The 23,802-nt window shown below is 42.7% G+C and overlaps 1 protein-coding gene across 2 annotated transcripts in view; it reads left to right on the plus strand.

Moving 5' to 3' along the window:
* The window catches only part of RNF185 (ring finger protein 185), a 31,892-nt gene that overhangs the window by 4,518 nt on the left and 3,572 nt on the right, over positions 1-23,802 (plus strand). For both annotated transcript variants that reach the window (XM_023733703.1, XM_004378958.2), the window contains exons 2-6: positions 12,816-13,049; positions 15,315-15,333; positions 18,070-18,182; positions 19,580-19,634; positions 23,322-23,439. In XM_023733703.1, coding sequence (XP_023589471.1) covers positions 12,874-13,049; positions 15,315-15,333; positions 18,070-18,182; positions 19,580-19,634; positions 23,322-23,439 — 481 coding nt within the window. In that variant the 5' untranslated portion in view covers positions 12,816-12,873. The remainder of the gene's footprint in view (positions 1-12,815; positions 13,050-15,314; positions 15,334-18,069; positions 18,183-19,579; positions 19,635-23,321; positions 23,440-23,802) is intronic.

The following is a 23,802-nucleotide window of genomic DNA, read 5'->3' on the forward strand; positions in this document are numbered from 1 at the left end:
ACTTTGTGTTCCCTATCATCAGCTTCCTACTCCCCTTCTGCCTTCTGGGCCTTATCACTGGACTCCTGTACCTCGTTACTCTCATGGTTTTACTGGGCTGTCCACTCCCAGGCTGAACAGTTAAATTCTGACTGGACCATGGACTCTTTGAGGGCAGGAACCAGAACCTTGTCTGACTTATTTTTATTGTTGAGCCAGTGCTTGCCATTCTCTAAATATTTGCCAAACTGACTCTAAACATAATTAATGGAGGTAGCTTGGGACATAAGCCTGGTTTGTAAACATATAGTCTACAATAAATTCTAAATAGTGTTAGTTTAGTTTTATTATCTTTAACCATGATTGGAATATCTTAATGCTCTTCTGATGGTCCTCCTTAGGATCTGCTGTTGAAAGGAAAGTGAGATCATTGTTTTTGTCAAGTATATGTTATTAAATGCTTAGCAAGTTTTCACGTCTGTTAGTTAAATCTTGTCAACCGTATTCATTTTCTTTTTGTGTTTTACCTTTAGAGTATTTCAGATGTCTAGCTCAACCTTAGGTAAAAAATCTGAATTAATGAGATTTTATAGAGTCTGAATTAATTTGATTTTACTGACTGCATAAAAACAAAAGCAAAGCTCTCATTTTGTAAACTTTTCTGGTAACACAGGCAGGGTAGGAACAATTATGCCCATTTGCTGATGAGGACACTGGCTTAGTGAGTGGCAGAGCTAAGCCTCAGACTAGGTTCTCCGGCTGCAGATTGCTCCTTTCACTGTATTATCCTGGAAACCCACAGGCTTTCACTAGGATCTGTCCAGTCTAGAGATCTTTTCTTTAATAAAGTTTTCTCCCCAGCTGTGTTGATGTGACTTGAAATTCTGAAATCCCTGTTATTCATTCCCGTACATTTATTGAACATCTATCTACTCTGTGTCTGGCACTGTACTATTGCCTCTAGAAGGTGTCTCACTAGAGTGGGTAGTAGCCAGGTCAGTGGATAATTAATCCTCTTTGTGAACAGTGTTATCTCCAACAGAGGTGGGCACCAACTTGGGAAAACCTGAACTTTTTTCTCATTGCTGATCCTTGATTTTTTTCCCCCCTATTTAAGAGTTTTTGGGCAATACTTCCTTACCCAAAAGGAAAAAAAAATTACTGATTCTAAAACAGTTGTGTAACATTTCCAGTTCTGAAAAACTTAATTGCTGAAGAAAGGTATGTTCTTTAAGGATACTGATTTTCCACAACTTTAGTTGGCTAGATTGACTCATACTGACTTGCGTGGTTTTAAGTACTCTTCCGCTTCAGATCTGTCAACCCACACACATTTATGAGGTGTTTCTGAGGTGCCTGGTTCTGACCTGAGTAAGGCATCTGGAAACTGGGACTTGAGGAGACACCCATAGAAGATCATTGGGGTCCTGTTTGTGAAGCACATTGGCTTGGGAATTGGGAAGCTTTGCCACTGACTGGCTCTGTGACCATGGGCAAGTGAACTAACTACTCTGAGCTTTAACTTCCCCATTCCAGGGGCGTTAATGATGATACAGTAGTGTTTACCTCAGAGGGAAGCTATAAAGATTAAAGGAGATAATTCATGTGAAGGGCTGAGCAGAGTGTTAGGTGATGTTATTCATAGGATAATAAATATAGCAACAAGTACCCCGATTTTAATACTTTGGGGGAGAATCTGATTTTGTCTGGATCAAACTAATTGTGTCTCATTCTAGATTTCCTCTCAGCACATAAATACTAAGTTCTGATGTCTCACCTACCCTGCCTTCAAGGAACAATGCCCATTCAGAAAGGGAAGTTGTGACTCATTCATTCAGCAAATAACCAAGTACCTGTTGATTACATAGCTCTCTGGGGAATATAAAGAAGCAGTACACCTTCAGTGTACTCAGAGACCTTACAAGGGAGAGGAATTAACAATTCTTGAGCGCTTAAGTAGTCTCGTTACTGTGTTGTCTCTTTAATCATTACAGTTATCCTGTGAGGGAGGTAATAGCCCCATTTTCACAGATGAGTTTTTCCCCCCCCAGTGAAGGCTCAGAGAGAAACTAACTTGTCTAAAGTCACAAAGTAAGTGGTAGAGCTGAGATTTGAACCCAAGGCTGTGAGGTTCTTCTGTGTCATGCTGATTTTTAACGACAAAAGTCCTTAAGAAGGTAAGGAACAAGGGACAACAAAGGGCAGCCTGTTTGATGACTCTTAAAAGTTTGTAGCCAGTGATAGTCCAAATTGCATTTCACCCTCTCTTGTAAAACCTGATAATCTTTAAGAAAAATCATTGGAGCTTAAAATAAACAAAAAAGCCTTTGGATTCAGAAATAGTAGAAGAAAAGACTGAAAAAGCAAGAACAGCTGACCCTAGAATCTCCACTCAAATATTTGTCATGTTTGGAAATTGTTGTGATGGAATATAGTGGGTCTCAGTAAGTAATTAGTGAATCCATTAGTGAATTTAAAATATCTTTCTAAACTGCCAAAAATTATGCTGTATTTCTCATTTTCTCATTTGAAAACGTACATGTCATTGGGAAGGACATGGGGAAACAAGCACTCGTAGGTATTGCTTCAGAGTAAAAATTGGCACATCCTTTTTGGAGGGTGATTTGGCACTATCTATCAAAATTAAAAATAAAGATACCCTTTGCCCAGCAGTTCTGTATCTAGGATTTATCCTAAGGATATGGTCTACGACCATTCGTCTCCAAGGTGGGAAGCAGGTTGGCTGGGTGTCAGGGATGGGAGAGAGACTTTTCAGTCTATATCCTTTTGTACCTTTTGAATTTTGAGCCATGTGAATGTTTTGTTAGTTGCCGTTGAGTCAATTCTGACTCATGATGACCCCATGTGTTGGAGAGTAGAACTGCTCCGTAGGGTTTTCTGGGCTGTAATCTTTAACAGAAGCAGATCGCCAGGCCTGTCATCTGAGGTACCACTGGGTGGATTCAGACCTCCAACCTTTAGGTTAGCAGTTGATGGCAAACCATTTGCAACATTTAGGGAGAAAAGAGTCAATAAAATTTTAAAATGTCATAATCTCTGAGAGAATTATTAGCAAAAGATCATTCACACCTTAAAGTGAATTTTCTTAATCAGATTGCTTTCCTTTTTGTCCCCTACTGAGATCTGAAGGTGTGAGTCCTTCAGTATTTTTCTTGAGTATTAAAATGGTAAGAGTACTCACAATGAAAAAAGTGGAAAGTGCAGGAAAGTGTTTAAAAAACAAGCTTAATGAGTAATAAATTGGCTAAAAAAATACCACCCGTAAGTGCTGTGCTCCTTTAAAAAATCACCTACATGAGACTAAACAGTCAAAAATTGCTTTCAAAGATGAGAATGAAAGGGGACAGGGAAACTAGATTAATGGTAACAGAACAACCAAAACAGAAATAATGAGAATGGTCATGCATCGGGAAGAATGTAGCCAATGTCACTGAACAGTTTGTGCAGAGATTGTTGAATGGAAACCGAAACTGCTGTGTCAACTGTCACTGAAAACACAATACAGTATTATTTTTTTTAAAGCTTCAAAAATTTGCCTATAATTCCGCTATTCGGAGACAAATACAGTTAATATTTTTGCCTCTTTTCCAATTTTTTCACATATTTTTAACATTTTGATATCATACAATGTGTTCAAATTTGTGTATAATTTTATATCTGCTTTTCTTAGTTTATATTACGTGATTAAAATTTCCCACGTAAGCAATTTTTTTATGTAAGCATCATATTTAGTTGCTGTCTGTCATATGATGTTCCAGTTTACTTAACCAGGGAATGGGCACTAGATGGGGAGAGAATAAGAGGTTGGAGTCATGGAGCCCTCTAGAAGGATTAGGTCTGGATTAGGGGCACCAGTACATCAAGGCTGGCCAGGCAGGCCAGGGCTGAAGGGCACTAGGAATCTAAGCATCCTCTAATGGCATATGGCATATGGACCATTCGTGATCTGGCCTCTACCTTTCTTCCTGCCTCAGTCCCAGCCCTTGCTGTCCTACCACTTCCGTATGTGCATTAGGCTCCAGCCACACTGAAGTCGGCACAATGTATTGAATTGTCCACTTGTCCTGGGTTTCGTGTCTTTATCTTCCCCAGCGTTCCCTGTCCTCAGACATTCTGTCCATACCTCTGTCAGTGCCCAGTACACTGGGTTCGTTGTTGTCTTACTTATTTGAGTCCCACTTTAGACTGAAACCTTTTTACTCTATCCTGAATGCCTAGCAAATAATAGGAGCTTAATAACTCTTTGAAGGCAGGAGGAGGCTTGGTTGAGTAGATAGGGAGATTAGATGGTGCCAGAGAAAGGCACCAGCGTAGCTCCAGGGAAAGTAGCCTGGTCTTCTCCAGCTCATCTGCCTTTCTGACCTGAAAGGCAGTCCATGCCCTTGGTCTTCCATATGAGGGCCAGGCCTCTGTGAGCTAGCCTAGGAGCCTCAGTACCGCTTAGCGTGCAAATTTTAGAGCCTGGTTTCTGTGTGTTCCAAGTTCTAATCAAGTTACTCAGAGATTTTTTCCCTCTCTAATCTTCTGTGAGTATGATGTAGACATTCTCAGAATGCAGATCTTGCCTCTGCCTACATGTGGTCCAACAGCAGCCCATGAGCCACGCAGGCAGGCTTCGGCGCACCTGCCTTCCTGTGGAAAGCTCCTGTGTAAACGAGCATGTGCCAACAGGAGTAAGACCTCTGCCAGGTCCCCTTTCAGATCATGCCGATTTTTTATCACCCAGATTTGTAACCTTCATTACTAAGATTCACATTTATAGGTGCCTTTGTGCACCTGGCCCTGGAATTTTTAGAGTTAAAGGGGCAGAGAAGGCAGATTATGAATACATGTAGCTTTGTAAAACCTGAGAATTGAACATGAGAATGCTTCAAAGACACTTCCTCATAAGGTCGAGTTCCCCGGAGGTTCTTTCAGGGATATACAGTTCTCTTGCTGTCTCCGTTGCTCAGTTCCTGTGAGGTGAACCAGGGCAAGTGGACCGAAGGCCAGCTCTGAGAAGGTAATAGGAGTGAGGATGCTGGGTCAGTCACCATCCACTGCCAGGCTCAGAGTTCCTGAGGTGTCATTAAGGATTGCAAATCTGCCATATCCTGGCACCACAAGTGTCACCCTGGCCATCTCATATTTGGGAATGTTTCTCAAACTAAGTGTGAACTTGTTTCTTAAATGGTCAGCTCTATGTGGGTGGACCAGGTGCTGGCTGGCCTGAGATCTCAGCAGACTTACACCCCACCTCCCAAGTTTATCTGACCTCTCTGTGGTCTCTGGGGACAGTAGCTGGGGGGTCATGCAGTCTAAAGTCACTGTCTCTCCCAAGCACTGTACCGTGTGGTTATTGCTTTCTGGTTTTAGTAGCGTTCTCCCTGACCTACATGTGAGTTTCCAAAATTCTACTCATCAGAGAATCATCCGGAATGGGGGTGGGGTCCCTTATTTAAAAAATAAGATTCTTGGGCTTTATCCAGGTCCATATTTAAATCACTGGGGGCGAGGGGCTTTGGGAACCAGCTCTCTGGGAGGGTGCCTTGTTTAGGAATTGTTAAGAATTCTGATAATTGTACATGTGCCTTGCTTAGCTCCTGTTCTAGACTCCAGGGCCTCAGTGGTCTTCTGGTGTTGTTGGTACTGAGGAACTGTTGGTTGAATGAGTGACAGTTTTACTCTGCTCACTTCAGAGAGCATAAAAGTTACAGCATTGCACAAAGAATTTGAGGGAAAACAAAGACCTGGTGCTTAATTTTGTAAAGCTGTGTGTTAAAGGGGTAATGTGAGAATGGGAAGAGCATTGGCTGTCACGTTGAGAAGTCTGAATGTGGCACTGCACGGTGGCCTGGCCTTGGGCAAGTTCTCTAACCTCCCTGGCCTGGTGTCCTCATCTGTAAAATGAGGTGGGGATCAGAAGTGATGTTAGATGTGAATGTGCTTTGAAAACTAGTAGTGGATTCAGGTCAGGGGTGAAGAATTGTCAGGGTAGAGAAAGGGGTACAGGATGAGCCCCATGTGGTTGCTCTGTGGACAAGCTAAAATCTGTAGGTCTTATGACCAGGAAAGATTTTATTTATTTATTTATTTTATTGTGCTTTAAGTGAAAGTTTACAATTCAAGTCAGTTTCTCATACAAAAATTTATACACACATTGTTATGTGACCTTGTTTGCTCTCCCTATACTGTGACAGCACACTCCTCCTTTCCACCCTGGAATCCCCGTGTCCATTCAACCAGTTTCTGTCCCTTTCTGCCTTCTCATCTTGCCTCTGGACAGGAGCTGCCCATTTAGTCTCATGTATCTACTTGAGCTAAGAAGCACAGTCTTCACTAGTATCATTTTATGTCTTAAAGTCTAGTCTAACCTTTGTCTGTAGAGTTGGCCTCGGGAATGGTTTTAGTTTGGGGCTGACAGAGTCTAGGGGGCATGTCTTCTGGGGTCTCCCCAGTCTCAATCAGACCATTAAGTCTGGTCTTTTTTACATGAATTTGAGTTCTGCAGCCCACTTTTCTCCTCCATCAGGGACTCTCTGTTGTGTTCCCTGTCAGGGCAGTCATTGGAGGTAGCTGGGCACCATCTAGTTCTTCTATTCTCAGGCTGATGGAGTCTCTGGGTTACGTGGCCCTTTCTGTCTCTTGGGCTGATATTTTCCTTGTGTCTTTGGTGTTCGTTTTCCTTTGCTCCAGATGGGTTGGCACCAATTGGTGCAGCTTAGATGGCCGCTTGCTAGCTTTTAAGACCCCAGATGCCACTCACCAAAGTGGAATGCAGAACATTTTCTTCAAAAACTTCGTTATATCAGTTGACCTAGATGTCCCCTGAAAGTATGGTCCCTAGATCCCTGACCCTGCTACTCTGTCCCTTGAAGTGTTTGGTTGTATTCAGGAAACTTCTTAGCTTTTGGTTTAGTCCAGTTGTGCTGACCTCACCCATAGTGTGTATTGTCTTTTCCTTCACCTAAGATAATTCTTGTCTACTATGTAGTTAGTGAATACCCCTCCCTCCCTCCCCACCCTCGTAACCATCAAAGAATGTTTTCTTTTGTGTTTAAACCTTTTCTTGAGTTCTTATAATAGTAGCCTTATACAACTGTCCTTTTGCGACTAATTTCACGTGGAAACCCTGGTGGCATAGTAGTTAAGAGCTACGGCTGCTAACCAAAAGGTTGGCAGTTCGAATCCACCAAGCACTCCTTGGAAACTCCAGGGGGACAGTTCTACTCTGTCCTATAGGGTCGCTGTGAGTCGGAATCGACTCGACAGCAGTCGGTTTTCAGCTTTTAATTTCTGTCAGCATAATTCTTCCAGATTCATTCATGTTATGAGATGTTTCATGGATTCATCGTTTTGTATCATTACGTAGTATTCCATTGTGTGAATACACCATACTTTGTTTATCCATTCATCTGTTGATGGGCACCTAGGTTGTTTCCATCTTTTTGCTATTGTAAACGGTGCTGCGGTGAACATGGATGTGCATATATCTATTCATGTGATGGCTCTTATTTCTCTAGGATATATTCTAAGGAATGGGATTGCTGGATCTTATGGTGCTTCTATTTCTAGTTTTTTAAAGAAGCACCAAATCGATTTCCAAAGTGGTTGTAGCATTTTACATTCCCACCAACAGTGTATAAGTGTTCCAATCTCTCCTCAACCTCTCCAACATTAATTATTTTGTGTTTTTTGAATTAATGCTAGCCTTGTTGGGGTAAGATAGTATCTCGTTGTAGTTTTGATTTGCATTTCTCTAATGGCTAATGATCATAAGCATTTCCTCCTGTGTCTGTTAGCAGCCTGAATGTCTTCTTTGGTGATGTGCGTGTTCATATCATTTGCCTATTTTTTAATTGGGTTATTTGTCTTTTTGTTGTTGAGTTTTGCAGTGTCTTATAGATTTTGGAGTTCAGACTCTGATTGGATTTGTTGTAGCCAAAATTTTTTTCCCAGTCTGTAGGTTGTCTTTTTACTCGTTTGGTGAAGTCTTTTGATGAACATAAGTGTTTTATTTTTTTAATTTTTGCCATACAAAATTTATACATACATTATCATGTGACTCTAATTGCTCTCCCCGTACTATGACAGCACACTCCTCCTTTCCACCTCTGATTCCCCATGTCCATTCAACCAGCTCCTCACCCTCTCTGCCTTCCCATCTCACCTCTGGAGAGAAGCTGCCTTTTTAGTCTCTTGTATCTGCTTGAGCTAAGAGGCACATTCTTCACGTGTATCGCTTTATGTCTCACAGTCTAGTCCAATCCCTGTCTGAAGAGTTGGCCTCGGAAATTGTTTTAGTTCTGGGCTGATAGAGAATCCAGGGGCCATGCTTTCCGGGGTTCCTCCAGTCTCAGTCAGACCATTAAGTCTGGTCTTCTTAAGTGTTTGATTTTTAGGAGCTCCCAGTTATCTAGTTTCTCTTCTGGTGTTTGTACATTGTTACTTACAGTTTGTATTCTGTTTAGGCCATGTATTAGGGCAGCCAGAGAGATTTTTGCTGGACAGTGGCCCAGGTATGCTCAGGGCCTGCTTCCCTATTGCCCTGTCCAGTTCCTGAGCTGACCAGACCGTTCATGGCCCTCTATCCTCTGGGCCACTGTCCTAGTCGTGCTGGGCCCTAAAGGCTGTGACCCCATTCTGTGGTCTTGCCGCGTGTTTAGTGGACAGTTCCCAGAACCTTGGTGGGTCCAGGGAATGGGGAGGGCAGCAGACCAGGGGAGATGACATGTGTGAGCACCTCCCCAGCAACAACAGCTCTCCTACCTAGGTGGGGCCTCTAGGCCACAGGTGGGTCATAAGACCACCTCAGGAGCCCTGTAGGAATTGCCTCACTTTCAGGTGAGAAGAGAAATTCAACCATCAAGAGACATCCAGGGATACATGGCTAGTCAATGGTGGGGTCAGGACTTGAACTGAGAGTTTTTCAGGATTGAAGAAAACTGAAAAATTGGAGGAAGATTTTTTAAAACATTATGTACTATTTTGTCTGATTTCAAAAGTAATACATGTAAAAATATCAGTATTATAAACATAAAGGACTTAGAAAGTACAGGTCATCCTCCCACCAATACAGAGATCCAAAACAACCAAACTTGTTGCTGTTGAGTTGATTCCAACTTAGAGCGACCCTATAGCACAGAGTAAAACTGTCCCATAGAGCTTCCAAGGCCTCATCTTTACAGAAGCAAACTGCCACATCTTTCTCCCATGGAGCAACTGATGGGTTGGAACCAGTAACCATTTGGTTAGCAGCCAAGTGCTTAACCATTATGCCACCAGGGCCCCATAATACAGAGATAATAACTATTAACAATTTGCCAAGTTCTTCCACATTTTTCTAGATATTTTCTAGTATTTGTATTTATTATTGTTGTGACAAGTATAACATATACATTCTTTTTTTTTTTAAATGTTCTTATAAAAGTAGTATCCGCTTATTACAAAACATTAAAACAGGATAAAACCTATTGCTGTCGTGTCGACTGCAACTCATAGCAACCCTATAGGACAGGGTAGAACTGCCTCTAAGGTTTCTAAGGCTGTAGATCTCTACAGAAGCAGATTGCCACATTTCTCTTGCAGAGCAGCGGTGGATTCAAACCGCCGACCGTTCAGTTAGCAACCGAGCACTTAATCACTGTGCCACCAGGGCTCCTGTTAAAAACAGGATAAGAACTTAAAAAGTCAAAGTCCCACAGCCGTCATAATCCCAGAAATAACTGTTGATAGTTTAGTGTGTGCCGTCTAGAAATTTTCTTTGCATATGTATCTGCATACCTATATACGTACTTTGTTTTTACCCAGATAAGTTCATATACATACTCTTATGCAACCTGACCTTCCTTTTAAAAAACTCTTTATTACAGAAATTTTCAAGCACACAAAAGTAGACCAGTACAGCGAACTCCCATTTATCACGCATCTTCAGCAACCATCAGCTTTCTGTTGTGCCTGTTCCATTTTTTTCTCTCCACTTTTGTTTTTCCCCTGGAGTATTTTAAAGCAAATCCCAAACATCTTATAATTTCTTTCATAAACCCATAAGTATGTATCTCTAACAGATGAGAATTTTTTTAAATGTTATACAATGTCATTATTATGCCCAACAAAATTAACTTAATTCATTAATATCAACTAATATCCAAGCTAAATCCAATTTTTGTCACTCATCTTAGCAAGTGGTTCTAGCAGCATACACACACCACTAATGGTTGATCTGTCTCCCAAGTCTCTAGTCTCAGTCTTTAACTCCCTGTAGACCCCCACACTCCCACTGCCCATGCTATTTATTTTTTGAAGCATCTAAGTTATTTGTCCTGTAGAAAGTCCTGCGTTCTGAATTTGTCTGCTTCATAGAGTTATTCCACACATTTATCTATCCTCCGTATTTTCTGGAAATGGGTAATTCATTTTAGAAGCTTGGTGAGCATCTATGCTTGGAAGCGAGAGCTCTTGATCGGTGGTGCGGTGGACTTCTCTATTATGTCTCATCAGGAGTCAGTCCCGCTTTTAGTAATATTAAGGTTGATCAGTGAGCCTAGCTTTTTATGGTTGTCTTTCCATATCTGTACATTTAAATCTTGATTTTAAAGATATGTTTTTTTAAACAAAGAAATGTACTAGAGTTGGGTACTTGGGGTACTTTAGCTGGAACAATGAGCAAGGGCCCTTGGAAGCAAGCTCCGTCATAGAAGAAGACAAGAGCAGATGGTTGTGTGGAGAAAAGGAAGTACCGGGTTGGGGGAAGTTCTTGGAAGCAAGGCCAGCAAGGCACTGGTGCTGCTGGCAGCTAGCTGCCCTTCTGGGACATCACGTAAAATGATGTAACTGAGTGAAAATGTGGCAGTGAGTGGCCTCCTTTCCCTGCTCCAGTCACTGAGCTCTGTTGCGGTGAGGCCACATGCGTGCGCCAGAAGCTCTGAGTCTGCAGTGTAAAGGAGGGCTTCTTAGTCTGAGAAGACTGCATCGTTTTGGTCCTTATCTTCTCATACTTTGGAAGCTCAAATCAGAGTAGTCCCCGCACTCAGTTGGTGAGTCCCAGACTTGAGACGGGGCCACCTGCTTTGGAGGGAGGTGGGTGAGATGACCTAACTCGACATAATCTCAGCTGGAGGGGCACTGAGGAGACCATCTAGTCCCATGCTTCATTTTACAGATGAGGAAATTGGCTTGGAGAGGGAAGGGAGGTTCCTTAAACCACTTAGCAGGCTGGAGGCTAGGCTGAGGCCAGCATCCAAGGCTCTAGTTCTTTGACTGTGGTACCCAGCCAGCATTCCTACTTGGGATTTCTGAGATGGTAAGTTTGGCCAGCTGAGCCTTCAGACATAATCTGCTCCCCAAATTTCTGGATATTGCTGGTGCTGGTCTCTTTCTCTTCCTTGTTTGGCTCCTGGCCAGGTTCTCTGACTTGGAGGCTATCGTGAACAACGCTGTTTCTACTGGCATTTGGTGGCCAGCTTGATTTTTTAAATTTTATTGTGCTTTAGGTGAAAGTTTACAGAGCGAATTAATTTCTTATTCAAAAATTTATACACAAGTTGTTTTGTGACATTGGTTGCAATCCCCGCAGTGTATCAGCACTTTCCCCCTTACCACCTCGGGCTCCCCGTGTCCATTCGTCCAGTTTTACTATCACTTCCTGCCTTCTCGTTGTTGCTTTTGGGCAGGTGTTGCCCATTTGGTCTCGTATACTTGATTGAGCTAAGAAGCACGTTCCTCACGTGTGTTATTGTTTGTTTTATAGGCCTGTCTAATCTTTGGCTGAAAGGTCAACTTCAGGAGTAGCTTCAGTTCAGAGTTAGAGGAGTGTCCAGGCGCCATAGTCTTGGGGGTTCCTCTAATCTCTGTCAGGCCAGTAGATCTGGTCTTTTTTATGAATTTGAATTTCATTCTATATTTTTCTCCCGCTCTATCTGAGACCCTCTATTGTGATCCCGGTCAGAGTGGTCGGTGGGGCCAGCTTGATCTTGGTTGTACAGTTGTTTGAATATAGATCGACATCTGGAGTCCCAATCTCAGCTCCATACCTGTCAGCAAGCTGAGCAATCTTAGACCTCAGTTCCCTGAAGAGATTGAATGAGATCAGGTTTCCCCAAAGCATGTGTGAGTATGCCAGATGATACCAGGTGATATGAAGATAAACGGCGTTTCACTCATTGCCTTTATATTTACCTTTCACTTATGGTGAATAATACTAATTTTCCATTTACAGCAGTATCATAAGCTTCTTCTTTAAATGTATTGAGGCTAAAAGGTTGATATATTTAAACAAAATAAAGTAGGTGACATTCTGACATGGCAGAAGGGGAAACACAAAAGATTGAAGTGTAGAAGACACTGGGCAAGGTGACCTTTCTGGTCCTTCCCAGTCCTGACCTTTCATCATTACAGGATTTTCTTTATAATTGGGCACATACCAATCATAAGCTTCTGGCCTGAGCAGATTCGCCTACCTATAGAGGGCCGGATCATAGCCTGTACATTCAATGTGATTGAGCATATACTTACCACCGCGGATGGTTATCACAGGAGAATGTAAAGGCAAGCAAGACAGGGTCCTGGTTTCTATGGAGAGCCATCTGGAGGCTACTATGTATTTGTGCAGTTTGAGTATTTGTATGGTACACTTTGGGCCATGTTCACGGGAAGTTTCTGAGTCATTGCCCCTCTAGCGAGTGCCCCACAGCTATCCTCCTCTGCAGCCTCCAGGAAGTCTGCTTAGAGATTCAGTCATAGTCTGGGCTTCTGGAGCCAAGAGGTGGGAGTATTGGCATGGAAGCTGGGAGGAGTGGGCTACAGAAATGGGCAGTTGAGGGCTATCTGCCTTTCAGGATTTCCTGAAGATTCCTGGAGAGACTCTTCACCTCAGAGCTTTGCTGACAGCCAAGGATGGCGAGCAAGGGGCCTTCAGCCTCCACGTCGCCTGAGAACTCCAGTGCAGGGGGGCCCAGTGGGAGCAGCAATGGTGCTGGCGAGAGCGCAGGGCAGGACAGCACTTTCGAGTGCAACATCTGCCTGGACACAGCCAAGGACGCCGTCATTAGCCTATGTGGCCACCTCTTCTGGTCAGTACCCCTGCCGCCGCCCCAGAGCGTACTTTGCCAAGTTTAGAAAGCCTGTGCCCTAGGCAGCTTTGGAGCAGAAGGCCTCCAGCTCACTTTGGGTCCAAACATCCTCAGGCCTAAGCTGGGTGACCTTAGGCAAATTGTGTCCCCACCCTGGGCTCCATATTCCCCTTTCTAAATAACATTCATGTAGTAAGTGAGCAGTTCCTGCATGCCACTTGATGTGCTGAGCAGAGAAGCCGATAGTGGTTGTGAGCAGGGACTGTGGAGACAGGCTGCCTCCTCCTGAATCCTGAGCCTGCCCCTTCCTTACTCGAGAACCTTGGGCAAGGTGCTTACACACTCTGTGCCTCGTTTGACAGGGTGGTTTGTGAGTATTAAGTAACTTGACATATGTAAAAGGCTTAGAAGAGCAGGTAGCACACAGTAAATATGGTATGTTCTCAGTGATCATAATAATTGCTACTAGATTTTATGTATATCAAAATGAAAGGACACAGTCAATGTCCATGCCAGTTTTGATGATTACAGAGGCCCCTGCTGACTCTTGGGAATCCAGGTGAATGTTGAGATTTTATTTTTTCTCTTGAGATTTTGAGCTGGCCCTTGAAGAGTGGGTTTGGGTAAGGCAAAGGGTGTGTATCACCCCGAGGCAGAAGTTTACTCTGGCAACAATGTAAAAGATAAAAGGTAAATTTATTGATGAGTGAATAGAATAGGGCAGTGATTTTTGTCCTAGAGGCCCTTGCCCTAATCATTAAATTTTAAGCAGAGATGTTGTGATCAGCCCCATCCTAAAAGTTAGAGATGCTCTGGGATATCATAAAACCAGGACTTGAAATGAGTGGCAAAGTTAAGAACAAAGATAGGAAGAGGTACCATTGGGAAGAACACAGACTGTAAAATGAAACAGACATTTCTAGTCCCTGGACCAATCTGCTAGCCTCTCTGCACCTCAGTTTCTTCATTTATAAAATGGAGATAATTGTACCTGCTCATAGGTTAATGTGACCATTCAGTGTCATTAGCAAATGAAAAGCTATTCAGTCACAGCCTGGCACATAGTAAGTGCTTGATAAGTGGGAGAAATCACTACCATTGTTACAACCCAGAGAGTACCAGTCTCTACCATTGTTATAAATAACCTTGAGAGTTCCATGAGTGCCATTCAGTCACCTCCACTTCTTCCCTACAGCCTCTGGGGGAATTTGCCAGTGGAGATCTGCCATGGTTTGGGGTGCCCTTAGCTCAGCTTGGAATAGTGATGCAAGGTTAATGTTGGAGCTAGATGTCAGGTGTCCGTTCTGTCTAGGGAGATTGTGTATCTGATTTGTGTGTGAGGCTAAACTTCTGTGGAAAGGAACCATCCTCTGAGTCTAAATTTTATTCAGCTAGAAAAGAAGATGCGTGTTATGTGAGGGAGAGAAACCATATCTACATTTTGTACTGTCTTGGCACATAGTAGGAGATATTATAGGTCTTGCAAATCTGTGTCATTTGTTGTATGCAGTGCTGAGTGGTAGAAAGGGCAGTGAACTGGAAGTTGGGAGAAATGAGAGATTGGGTAGCAATCCCTGGGGTGTAATTCACTGAGCCAAAGTTAGCATCTCCATCTTTCCCATTACATAACGAAATTTTTAGAGTAGACCCAACCTTCTGAGCTCATTCCTGCCTGTAGCATTCTCAAAGATGAGGACAGCCTGAAGACTTTGTTAAACTGGATCTGGACTGCCTGTTAAACTGGATCTGGACTGCCTGGCCGTCCACACATCCCTCGTGAGGCTGTGAATCCACTGAAATCGAGAGTAAAATTGCATGCGTACACATGAGAATACACCCATGAATCTCTGCACAGAGGGTCATTAGTTTTTATTGGATTCCTTCAGAGGCTGTAACCTCCCAAAGGTGACTGTGTAGGGAAGCAAGATGTGAGATGGCCTGGGGCTTGGGGTCCCTAGGTATAGTAGGATCCCAAGAGTGGAGACTGGGACCTTGTTTCCATTACCTCATATTTCCTGTGATTTTAGTCCAATTTTGCCTTTCACACTTCTAATTTTTGACACCCGTTATCCTCACAGAGCCTCAGTGAGGTTGACTCCAGGAGAGGAGCTAACTCCCCAAGGCGGGTTGCAATATCCACACTTTTACCCTGTTTTCCCATTCTGCTGTCCTAACCCCACTGTCAGTGTTTCTGCTAATGAAAGCATTTTTCTTACTTTCCCCCTTTTTCTCCTTGCTGACTGATTGCCCTGGGGACTCTGACAGTTGGCCGTGTTTACATCAGGTAAGATGGATTTTATTTTACTTTGTCTTTCATCAGCTAGGGTTGCACAATGCACCCCTAGTCTCGGGAGAGTGCAGTCAGAAGCTGCAATCTCCCCTGCTTGTGGGCTCATTTGCTTACTTCGCCTTCAATCCTCTTACACATCTGCCCACTGACAGACACTTGATGAAAGAAGGGGCCAGTGTGGCACCCTAGAAGGAGTGCTGGTTGCGAAGTGGTTAGCGCTCAGCTGTTATCCCAAAGGGTCAGTGTTTTGAACCCACCAGCTGCTCTGTGGGAGAAAGATGTGGCAGTCTGCTTCCATAAAGATTACAGCCTTGGACTACCACAGTGACCGCCCTGACAGGGAATACAACAGAGAGTCCCTGATGGAGCAGGAGAAAAGTGGGGTGCAGAACTCAAATTCATGTAAAAAGAACAGACTTAATGGTTTATTTGAGACTGGAGGGACCCCGGAAGACATGTCCCCCGGACTCTCTGTCACCCCAAAGCTAAAACCATTCCTGAAGCCAACTCTTCAGACAAAGATTAGACTGGACTATATGACATAAAATGATACTTGTGAAGAGTGTGCTTCTTAGCTCAAGCAGATACATGAGACTAAATGGGCAGCTCCTGTCCAGAGGTGAGATGAGAAGGCAGAGAAGGTCAGGAGCTGGTTGAATGGACACGGGAAATCCAGGATGGAAAGGAAGAGTGTGCTGTCACAGTATAGGGAGAACAACTAGGGTCACAAATCAATGTTTATTGTATAAATTTTTGTATGAGAGACTAACTTGAATTGTAAACTTTCACTTAAAGCACAACAATTAAAAAAAAAAAAAGATTACAGCCTTGGAAACCCTATGGGGCAGTTCTGCTCTGTCTCATAGGATTGCTATGAGTCAGAATTAACTCGATAATTGGTTTAGTTTGGTTGGTGGTACCCTAGATGGTCCTGACTCAGCCACTGATGGCCTTTGTGGCTTTGCAGGCCACCACCTCTCTAGATCTCAATCCCTCATTTGTTAACTGCATTGAGTTTGATGATATGTTAGGTCTTTTCTGTTTGTGAGATTCTCTAAAGACTATCTCCTATTATATCATACTCTCTCACCCCCAAAGGTCTTGAAAATGTTAGGGAGACTTTTTGGTATTAACAAAGAGCTTTCGTGAGAAGAACAAGTCTGTTTTCCCGGCTTTAGATTATTATGCAAACCAGTTAGTATTCACCAAGACCCAGGCTCCTGCTTGGTGATACAGAGCCCCATACTCATGGGTGGTTTAGCAATGTGGGGGGAAGACAGAAGTTTCAGACCTCTGAGCCTCAGCATCTGGATGGGAGAAGAAAGGGGAACAGGGAGGCACTCATATTCGGACCCAAGTGGAGCCTGATAGACCACACTGGCTATGAGTTTATGAAGTGCATATAACGCGTAGATTTTGGACATGTCAATTATAAGATAAGCGAAGTAGAATATAAAATTAAATGCTGCCATAGCCCTGAGGTCTTAGATTCACGTTTTATAAGCCTCAGATCATTGGACTAAAGATGAAATTTACGTTCTAAGATAAATGTTGAGACATATGTACGTACATATATATGGAGTCCCTGGTGGCAGAAACGGTTAAGCACTCAACTACTGTCCGAAAGGTTGGCGGTTTGAACCCACCCAGAGGTGCCTTGAGAGACAGGCCTGGTGATCTGCTTCCAAAAGGTCACAGCCTAGAAAACCCTGTGGAGCAGTTGTACTCTGCATACATGGGGTCACCATGAGTCAGATGGCACCTAACATCAATAGCATACATATACATATATACATATACACACATACACACATACATGTGCACACACACACACATAAAATTATTTAATGTCTGTAAAGATGTTGTTAGGTGCTGTCGAGTGGATTTTGACTCATAGTGACCACATATGACAGTAAAACTGCCCCATAGGATTTGCTAGGTGGTAATCCTTACAGAAGCAGATCGCCACGTCTTTTTCCCATGGAGCCACTGGGTATGTTCAAACCACCAACCTTTTAGTTAGCAGCCATGTGCTTAACCATTGCGCTGCCAAGGCTCCTTTATAAAGACATTACAGGTAATGTTTTTGTTTTTTTTTTTTAATTTTTGTTTTTAAGAAAGTTAAAAATTTTTAATGTAACCGGTGAAAAGGCCTGAGAAACCCAAAATAGGACTCTGGGGTTTTTAATATTGAAAGAAATATTTAAATTTAAAAATCAGTGAAAGTACATAAAAAACATTAAGCAAATTTAAGAAGATGAGCAAGGTCTATCCTTCAGCACATATTACATCACCGGGAAAATGAGGAGATCACAGAAAGAAAAAAACTGACTACTCTGATAGTACAATTGATCCATCAGAGAAGGTAGAGATTTAAAGTTCATTACACCTGCACCAGCAGCTGAGACTGGGTCTCTCAGACCCCTTGCTGTAGCCCCAGGGTTGTGGTTCTTTCTTGTTGTATTGCTGGGAGCACCTACAGAGAGACAAAGCATGAAGAAGCCTGTTTAATTGTGATGGTATTTAAAGGCAATTTTGTTTTCCCCACTTACAAATATTTATTGAGTGCCAGGAGCAGGAATCAAAGAGAGGCGATTCCTTGAGGTATTCCCTGGTCATGCTGGTGTTTCCTGGTTTGAGGCCCCTGGCCCTCCTCTCAACCAGCTCTGTCACCTAGCCTACCTCTGACTGACCTCGAGCCATTCATGTGTATTTCTCTCCTGCTTGCAGTGGTTGGAGACTAGACCTAACAGACAGGTGTGTCCTGTTTGCAAAGCCGGCATCAGCCGAGATAAGGTCATCCCGCTCTACGGCCGGGGCAGCACTGGGCAGCAGGACCCCAGGTGAGGACTTGGGGCCTCTCTCATACCCACTTCTCCCCTTGGGTGTGAATTCAGTTCCACTGAATAACCTCCTTTACCAAGGGCTGGCTGAGCACTCAGTTCTGAGGCAGCTAGACTCCAGATGGCAGCCAGCCTGGAGGGGAGGGAGCCACTTGCTGAGCTGTAATAGAGATATCCACTGAGTGTGTACCAGCGAGCAATCCTGTGCTGGGCCAGGGACCCAGCGATATATAAGACGTCACAATTCCAAGTGTGCAAAGTGCTGTGAAGGGGAAACTGGGAAACGGCATGTGCAATAGGAGAGTCTCCAGGGAGCAGGGTTGCTGCACCAGTGAAGGAGGTGTACAAAGTGTTCTGAAAGGCTTTGTGGAGTACAAGGTATACAAAGTGATGGGGCTCTAGGAGGCTTTGTGGCGTTTAGGATTTCTAGAAATGAAAGTGTGAGTGGGTCCAGCATTCTACCAGTACAGGCGCTGAGGGTGCCTCATGGTTTGGCACTTGCCAGCCTCTCCAGCATCTCTTACCTTCCCCCACACCACCCCAGCATACTCTGTATGCCAGACTTCTCTTAAGGAGACTTACCCTTTCACATTGATGAGTCTTCGTATTTGCTCTTTCTTGTCTTTTCCATCCTTCCCATTCCTGCTCATCCCACTCCGCCTTCTCTCTTCTGCACGTTAGTTGTTGTCACCTGTGTTCCCACCAGGCTTCCTTCAGACCGCTATTAAAGAAATCTCTCCCCACACTATGTTGCCATTTGCTCTATATCCCCCCTAAACCATGAACACCTCAAGAGTAGGGTCTGTGTGTATTGTCTTAGTATTTGCAGCATCTTGCCTAACTATGTGTAACAAGCCCTCAGTCCAGTATTTGCGGAATGAGTGATGGGAGGCTGAGACCCAGAGGCAAAAAATATAGTGTGGGGTATTTGCCCATGCGTAGTGGGAGGTAAAGCTAAAGTTAGATAGTGGTAGAGCAGAGGGACCCTGAATTTCAGCCCTCTCAGCTGATAGACTACCCTCTGTTTCAGTTTGGATTTGGGATTTCTGACATCTTTGCCTCCATGACCCCTGTTATCACACAGGACCAGAAAAGCTGTCATAACCAGCCTGTGTCAGGCTGTCTGGGAGAGGTGTAGGCTGCAGCGCAGTCTGATGAACATCTCGTAACAAGCTGATTTTTCCTGGTTTTCTATACAATTGAGAAAAACAATTGCAGACAGAATGAAGAGTTAGCATTTGGTTTAAGTCAGCATAAGTTTGTGTGGACCCAGTGCTGGTCGGGAAGGAGGGTATGCCCAAAGATAGAGCGACCCTGAGCTGGTGATGAAGAGCCCCTGGCCATTCAGGGAGCAGCTCAACGCAGATTGTAATTTATTTACACCATTTCCGTTTCAGAGAGAAGACCCCTCCCCGTCCTCAGGGACAGAGGCCAGAGCCAGAGAACAGAGGGGTAAGGAACATTCTAGAAGAAGCTTCTAGAAATGAGCTCATGGCTTTAGAAATTTCCTTCTTGGCCCCTTTTTTTTCTCCCTGATTATAAAAGTAAAGGAAAATTTGTAAAATACAGAAAGGAAAAGCAGGGGGAAAAAAAATCATAGTCATAGCATCCAGAGATAATCACTGGAAACGTTTTGGTCTATTTTCTTCTTTTCCATCAGTCTGTAATTATATATAGACACATAGAAATGTTATAATAGATCTATTTGTGTGTGTGTATTTATTTATTTATTTTTTACAATATTTTTAACCCCCTTTTAAAATTTCATTCCAGAAATATTTATTAAGTGCCTTCTATGTGCTGGGCATTATTCTAGCCCTGGTGATAGATATAACATAGCAAAGAGTCCTGCCCTCCTGGAGTTTCAATTCTCAGAGGCAGAGACTTTGACCAGTATACCTTGAGATTTTATATGTCAGTAATACTGTGTTCAGTGACTGTATGACTATTTAGTGTTCAGTCATATAGACTTAACATAATTTATTTAACTAATCCTTGGTTGAGCGTTTAGCTGTTTTTTCTTTTTTTTTTTTTTGCTATTTCAAAAATATTCTGATGAACTTATGGATAAATTTTTGAGAAGACTTAATTATTTTGTTGGGATAAATTCTTAGAAGTATTTTTAATTACTGGCTCAAAAAAGTTGCACATTTAAGTCATGCCTTAGTCTTAAAAAACAATTTCTTGTTAATTTTAAAAGTAAAATACCCACACTGCCAGAATTCAGCACAAATATATTCTCATTTCCCCATGTTGTCCTCATTTGTATGCTTGTGTATACATATTGTTATGTACAGATAGTCCCCGACATACGATGGAGTTCCTTTCCAATGACTCCTTCGTAAGTCAGTTCTGACGTAAGTTGAATACCTCATTTTTATTTTTAGTTTTTATTATTATTGCCTTTTATTATCAGTATCTTTATAAATCCAGTCTTTATTTTGGGGGTTGGAAACATTGCATATAAACTTACAGATATATTTTAATGCATACATACATATTACGTTAAGAAGTACAAAAAAAAAAATACCAGATGGTGGTAAGTGTGGTTTGTTGTAACTTGGATATGTCATAAGTTGGGGACTACAGTGGTAGTCATCACCATTCTATTTGCTGCTTTTAAACTTTATTTTGTAAATATTTTCAGTGGTGCTCTCTAGTGTCCTCTTTATCATTTTTAAAGGCTGCTGTTTATTCCATTGAATTAATACATTATAATTTATTTAAGATTCCCTTATTGAAGGACCTTTCAGTTGCTTGCAGTTTTTGCTGTTGTAAATAATGCTACAGTGATTGCATTTATACACATTTCTTTTTACTTATTTAAATTATGATGTTCTTAAGGATTCCCAGGAATAGGATTATTGAGTCAGGGATCTTGATAGAAATTGAGATCTTTTCCAGATTATCCTTAATAATAATATCAGTGAACACTTGTTGAATGGATATTGTATATGAAGAACTATTTGTTAAGAGCTTTATATGCACGACCTCATTTAAGCCTCACATCAACCCATTTAACAGAAGAGGAAGCCAGGGCTCAGAGAGGTAAAGTGACTTTTCCGGAGTCACACAGATGGGGCTGAAACTCAGATCTGGCTATTATTGAAGTTCCTGGTCTTGACCGCTAGGCAACGCCACTTTAACCCTTCCCAGGCTCTGGTTCTCTGTGGAGCATTAGCTTCTGACCCAGAAATCTGAGGTCCCAGGAAGCCAGAGGCCCTGGCCTTGGTGACTGCAGTGCACAACTCTAGTGTTACAAATACCCACAGCCATCAGTGATGCTGTTTACGTACTTAGCCCCAGGATCATGAACCTACCAAATGTGAGAACTTGTGGGTCTGTATTGTGGGTCTGTATAGAAGGGAGGTCGGTAGGCCAGTCTTCAGGCTTGCACTGAGGGAGCAGTGGTTCCTGATGAAACAATTGCACCTTCCTGGGTTAAGGCAGCCTCAGTCCCAGGAGCCCTCAGACTCAGCCATGCTGGGTCTGGGTAAGAGGCATTTCCGTGCCTAGGAAAAGGAAACGAGTTGTTTTCCTTCCCTGTAGGCTTGCCCTCTTATTAAATCAGCTGTTAAGCTTTATAGGTAGTGCAGCAGGAAGTTGGAAGCTAGATGCCAGGCTACTCAGTATGGGCCAGGGGGTGGTGACTTCCATGACTTGTAAAAGACTCACAAATGAAGGTCATTCAGCTCTCTGAGGAGAGCAGTTTCCCAATAATTTTTCTTCTTTTTATTAGTTTTTAATTATTTTCTTTAAGAATCTAGGAAGGGGAGAAGTTTTTTAAAAAGATGTGTACAGTAGTTAAGAGCTGGATTTTCGGATCAGATTGACCTAGTTTTAGATCTAGCTAAAACTAGGTGTGCAAACTTGGTCAAGTTATTCCACCTCTCTGAGCCCCAGTTTGGTCATCTGTAAAATGCGCATGATGCTAATGTAAGAATTAAATGTGATTTGTGTATCCCAGTGCTTAGCACAATGCCTGGTGCACATTTGGCACTTTCAAAATGATACTTACAATATCACTATTCCTACTGAATCTTTTCATGTGAAAGATGGTCCAGCATAGAAGATGGAAAGGAAAGAAATGCTGAGGACAGTGGGCCAGACTGCTGATGGTGGTTATTGTGTGGGGTGGGTGTGACATGGCAGGGTAAACAAGGAGACCTCTGATTTCTACCTCAGTTATTTCTGTCATATGTGAATTTCTTATAACAAGCACACATTACTTTTGTAATGAGAAAAAAATGAAAGCTCAGATTTTAAAAATTGTATGTAACAATAGTAAAAAATTTTTGAGGGTAAAAAACATATGCATATCTTGTCCGCATACCTACATATTGTCCTGTACATGTGACCATGGTATCCACATATCTACATGATGTCATGTGCTTGTGACCGTGGTATCCACATACCTACATATTATCCTGTACATGTGACCATGGTATCCACATACCTACATGATGTCATGTGCTTGTGACCCTGGTATCCACATACCTACATATTGTTATGTACTTGTGACCATGGTATTCACATACCTGCATATTGTCATGTACCTGTGACTGTGGTGTTCAGACAGTTTTGTCTGATAACTTTGTCACAAGAGTTTTTCTGTGTTGCTGCATAGTCATCATAATGGTCCTTTGAGAGAATGTATCAAGGTTTTGATTATGACTTTTATTGTTGGCTAATTAGGGTTCCACTTTTTTGCTATTATAGATAATATGTAGTTTGTTTTGATATTCCCTTGTATTTGGGCACGTGGATTATTGCCGATTTTTTACTGTTATAAAACGTGGAAGATTTACGGGCTAGTATGGGACTCTGGGAAAGAACTTCAAGATCTAAGAACCCTGAATGTGTCAGCAGGTGTTTGACTTTGGGTCAGAGCCAGCCCTTTTTGGCCCATTTACAACTCTTTAGCTGGGACCCAAGGTTGGAAGGACAGAGGGGCCTCCAGAGTTGTTCTGCTTTGGGATCTAGATGGGAGGGAAAGATGTACCCCCTTGGAAACAGATGGCGGAGCAGGGAGGAAAAGTGGGCACTGTGTGTCTAAGTCCCTCATGTGAAGGCCATGTTTGACAGGCACAGGAGGAGCCTGTTTGCTTCTCCTCTTCTCACTTGGTTTCTTCCACACAGGGATTTCAAGGATTCGGATTTGGAGATGGTGGCTTCCAGATGTCTTTTGGAATTGGGGCATTTCCCTTTGGGATATTTGCCACAGCATTTAACATAAATGATGGACGGCCTCCTCCAGGTAGGACTCTATCTCCTGGAGAAATCAGGACAATATCTTGTAATCATACTTGAAGGTTCCTTGGGGTTCAGCATTATATGTTATTGATAATTGTCACTACACAGAGAATCAGTCCTTCAAATATGCTAAACTCCTTTCAGATTGCTGGTAGTCATGCCAGTGATACTGAGCATTGTACAGAGGGCTTTCCGTTATAAACTCGGAATCCTCACAACAACCCAGGGGGACACATGTGCGGTCAGCTTGATTTTATATTCAGAAAACGCTCGGTCGTGTTTGCCGAGACATACTCTCTATCCATAAAATGGAAAATTATAAATGATACCCAGTTGAGGAACAGTTTAGTCCTTAGTCCTGCACACA

The sequence above is a fragment of the Trichechus manatus genome, unplaced genomic scaffold (assembly GCF_000243295.1).
Source record: "Trichechus manatus latirostris isolate Lorelei unplaced genomic scaffold, TriManLat1.0 scaffold00061, whole genome shotgun sequence".
In the NCBI taxonomy this organism is placed as follows: Eukaryota; Metazoa; Chordata; class Mammalia; order Sirenia; family Trichechidae; genus Trichechus; species Trichechus manatus.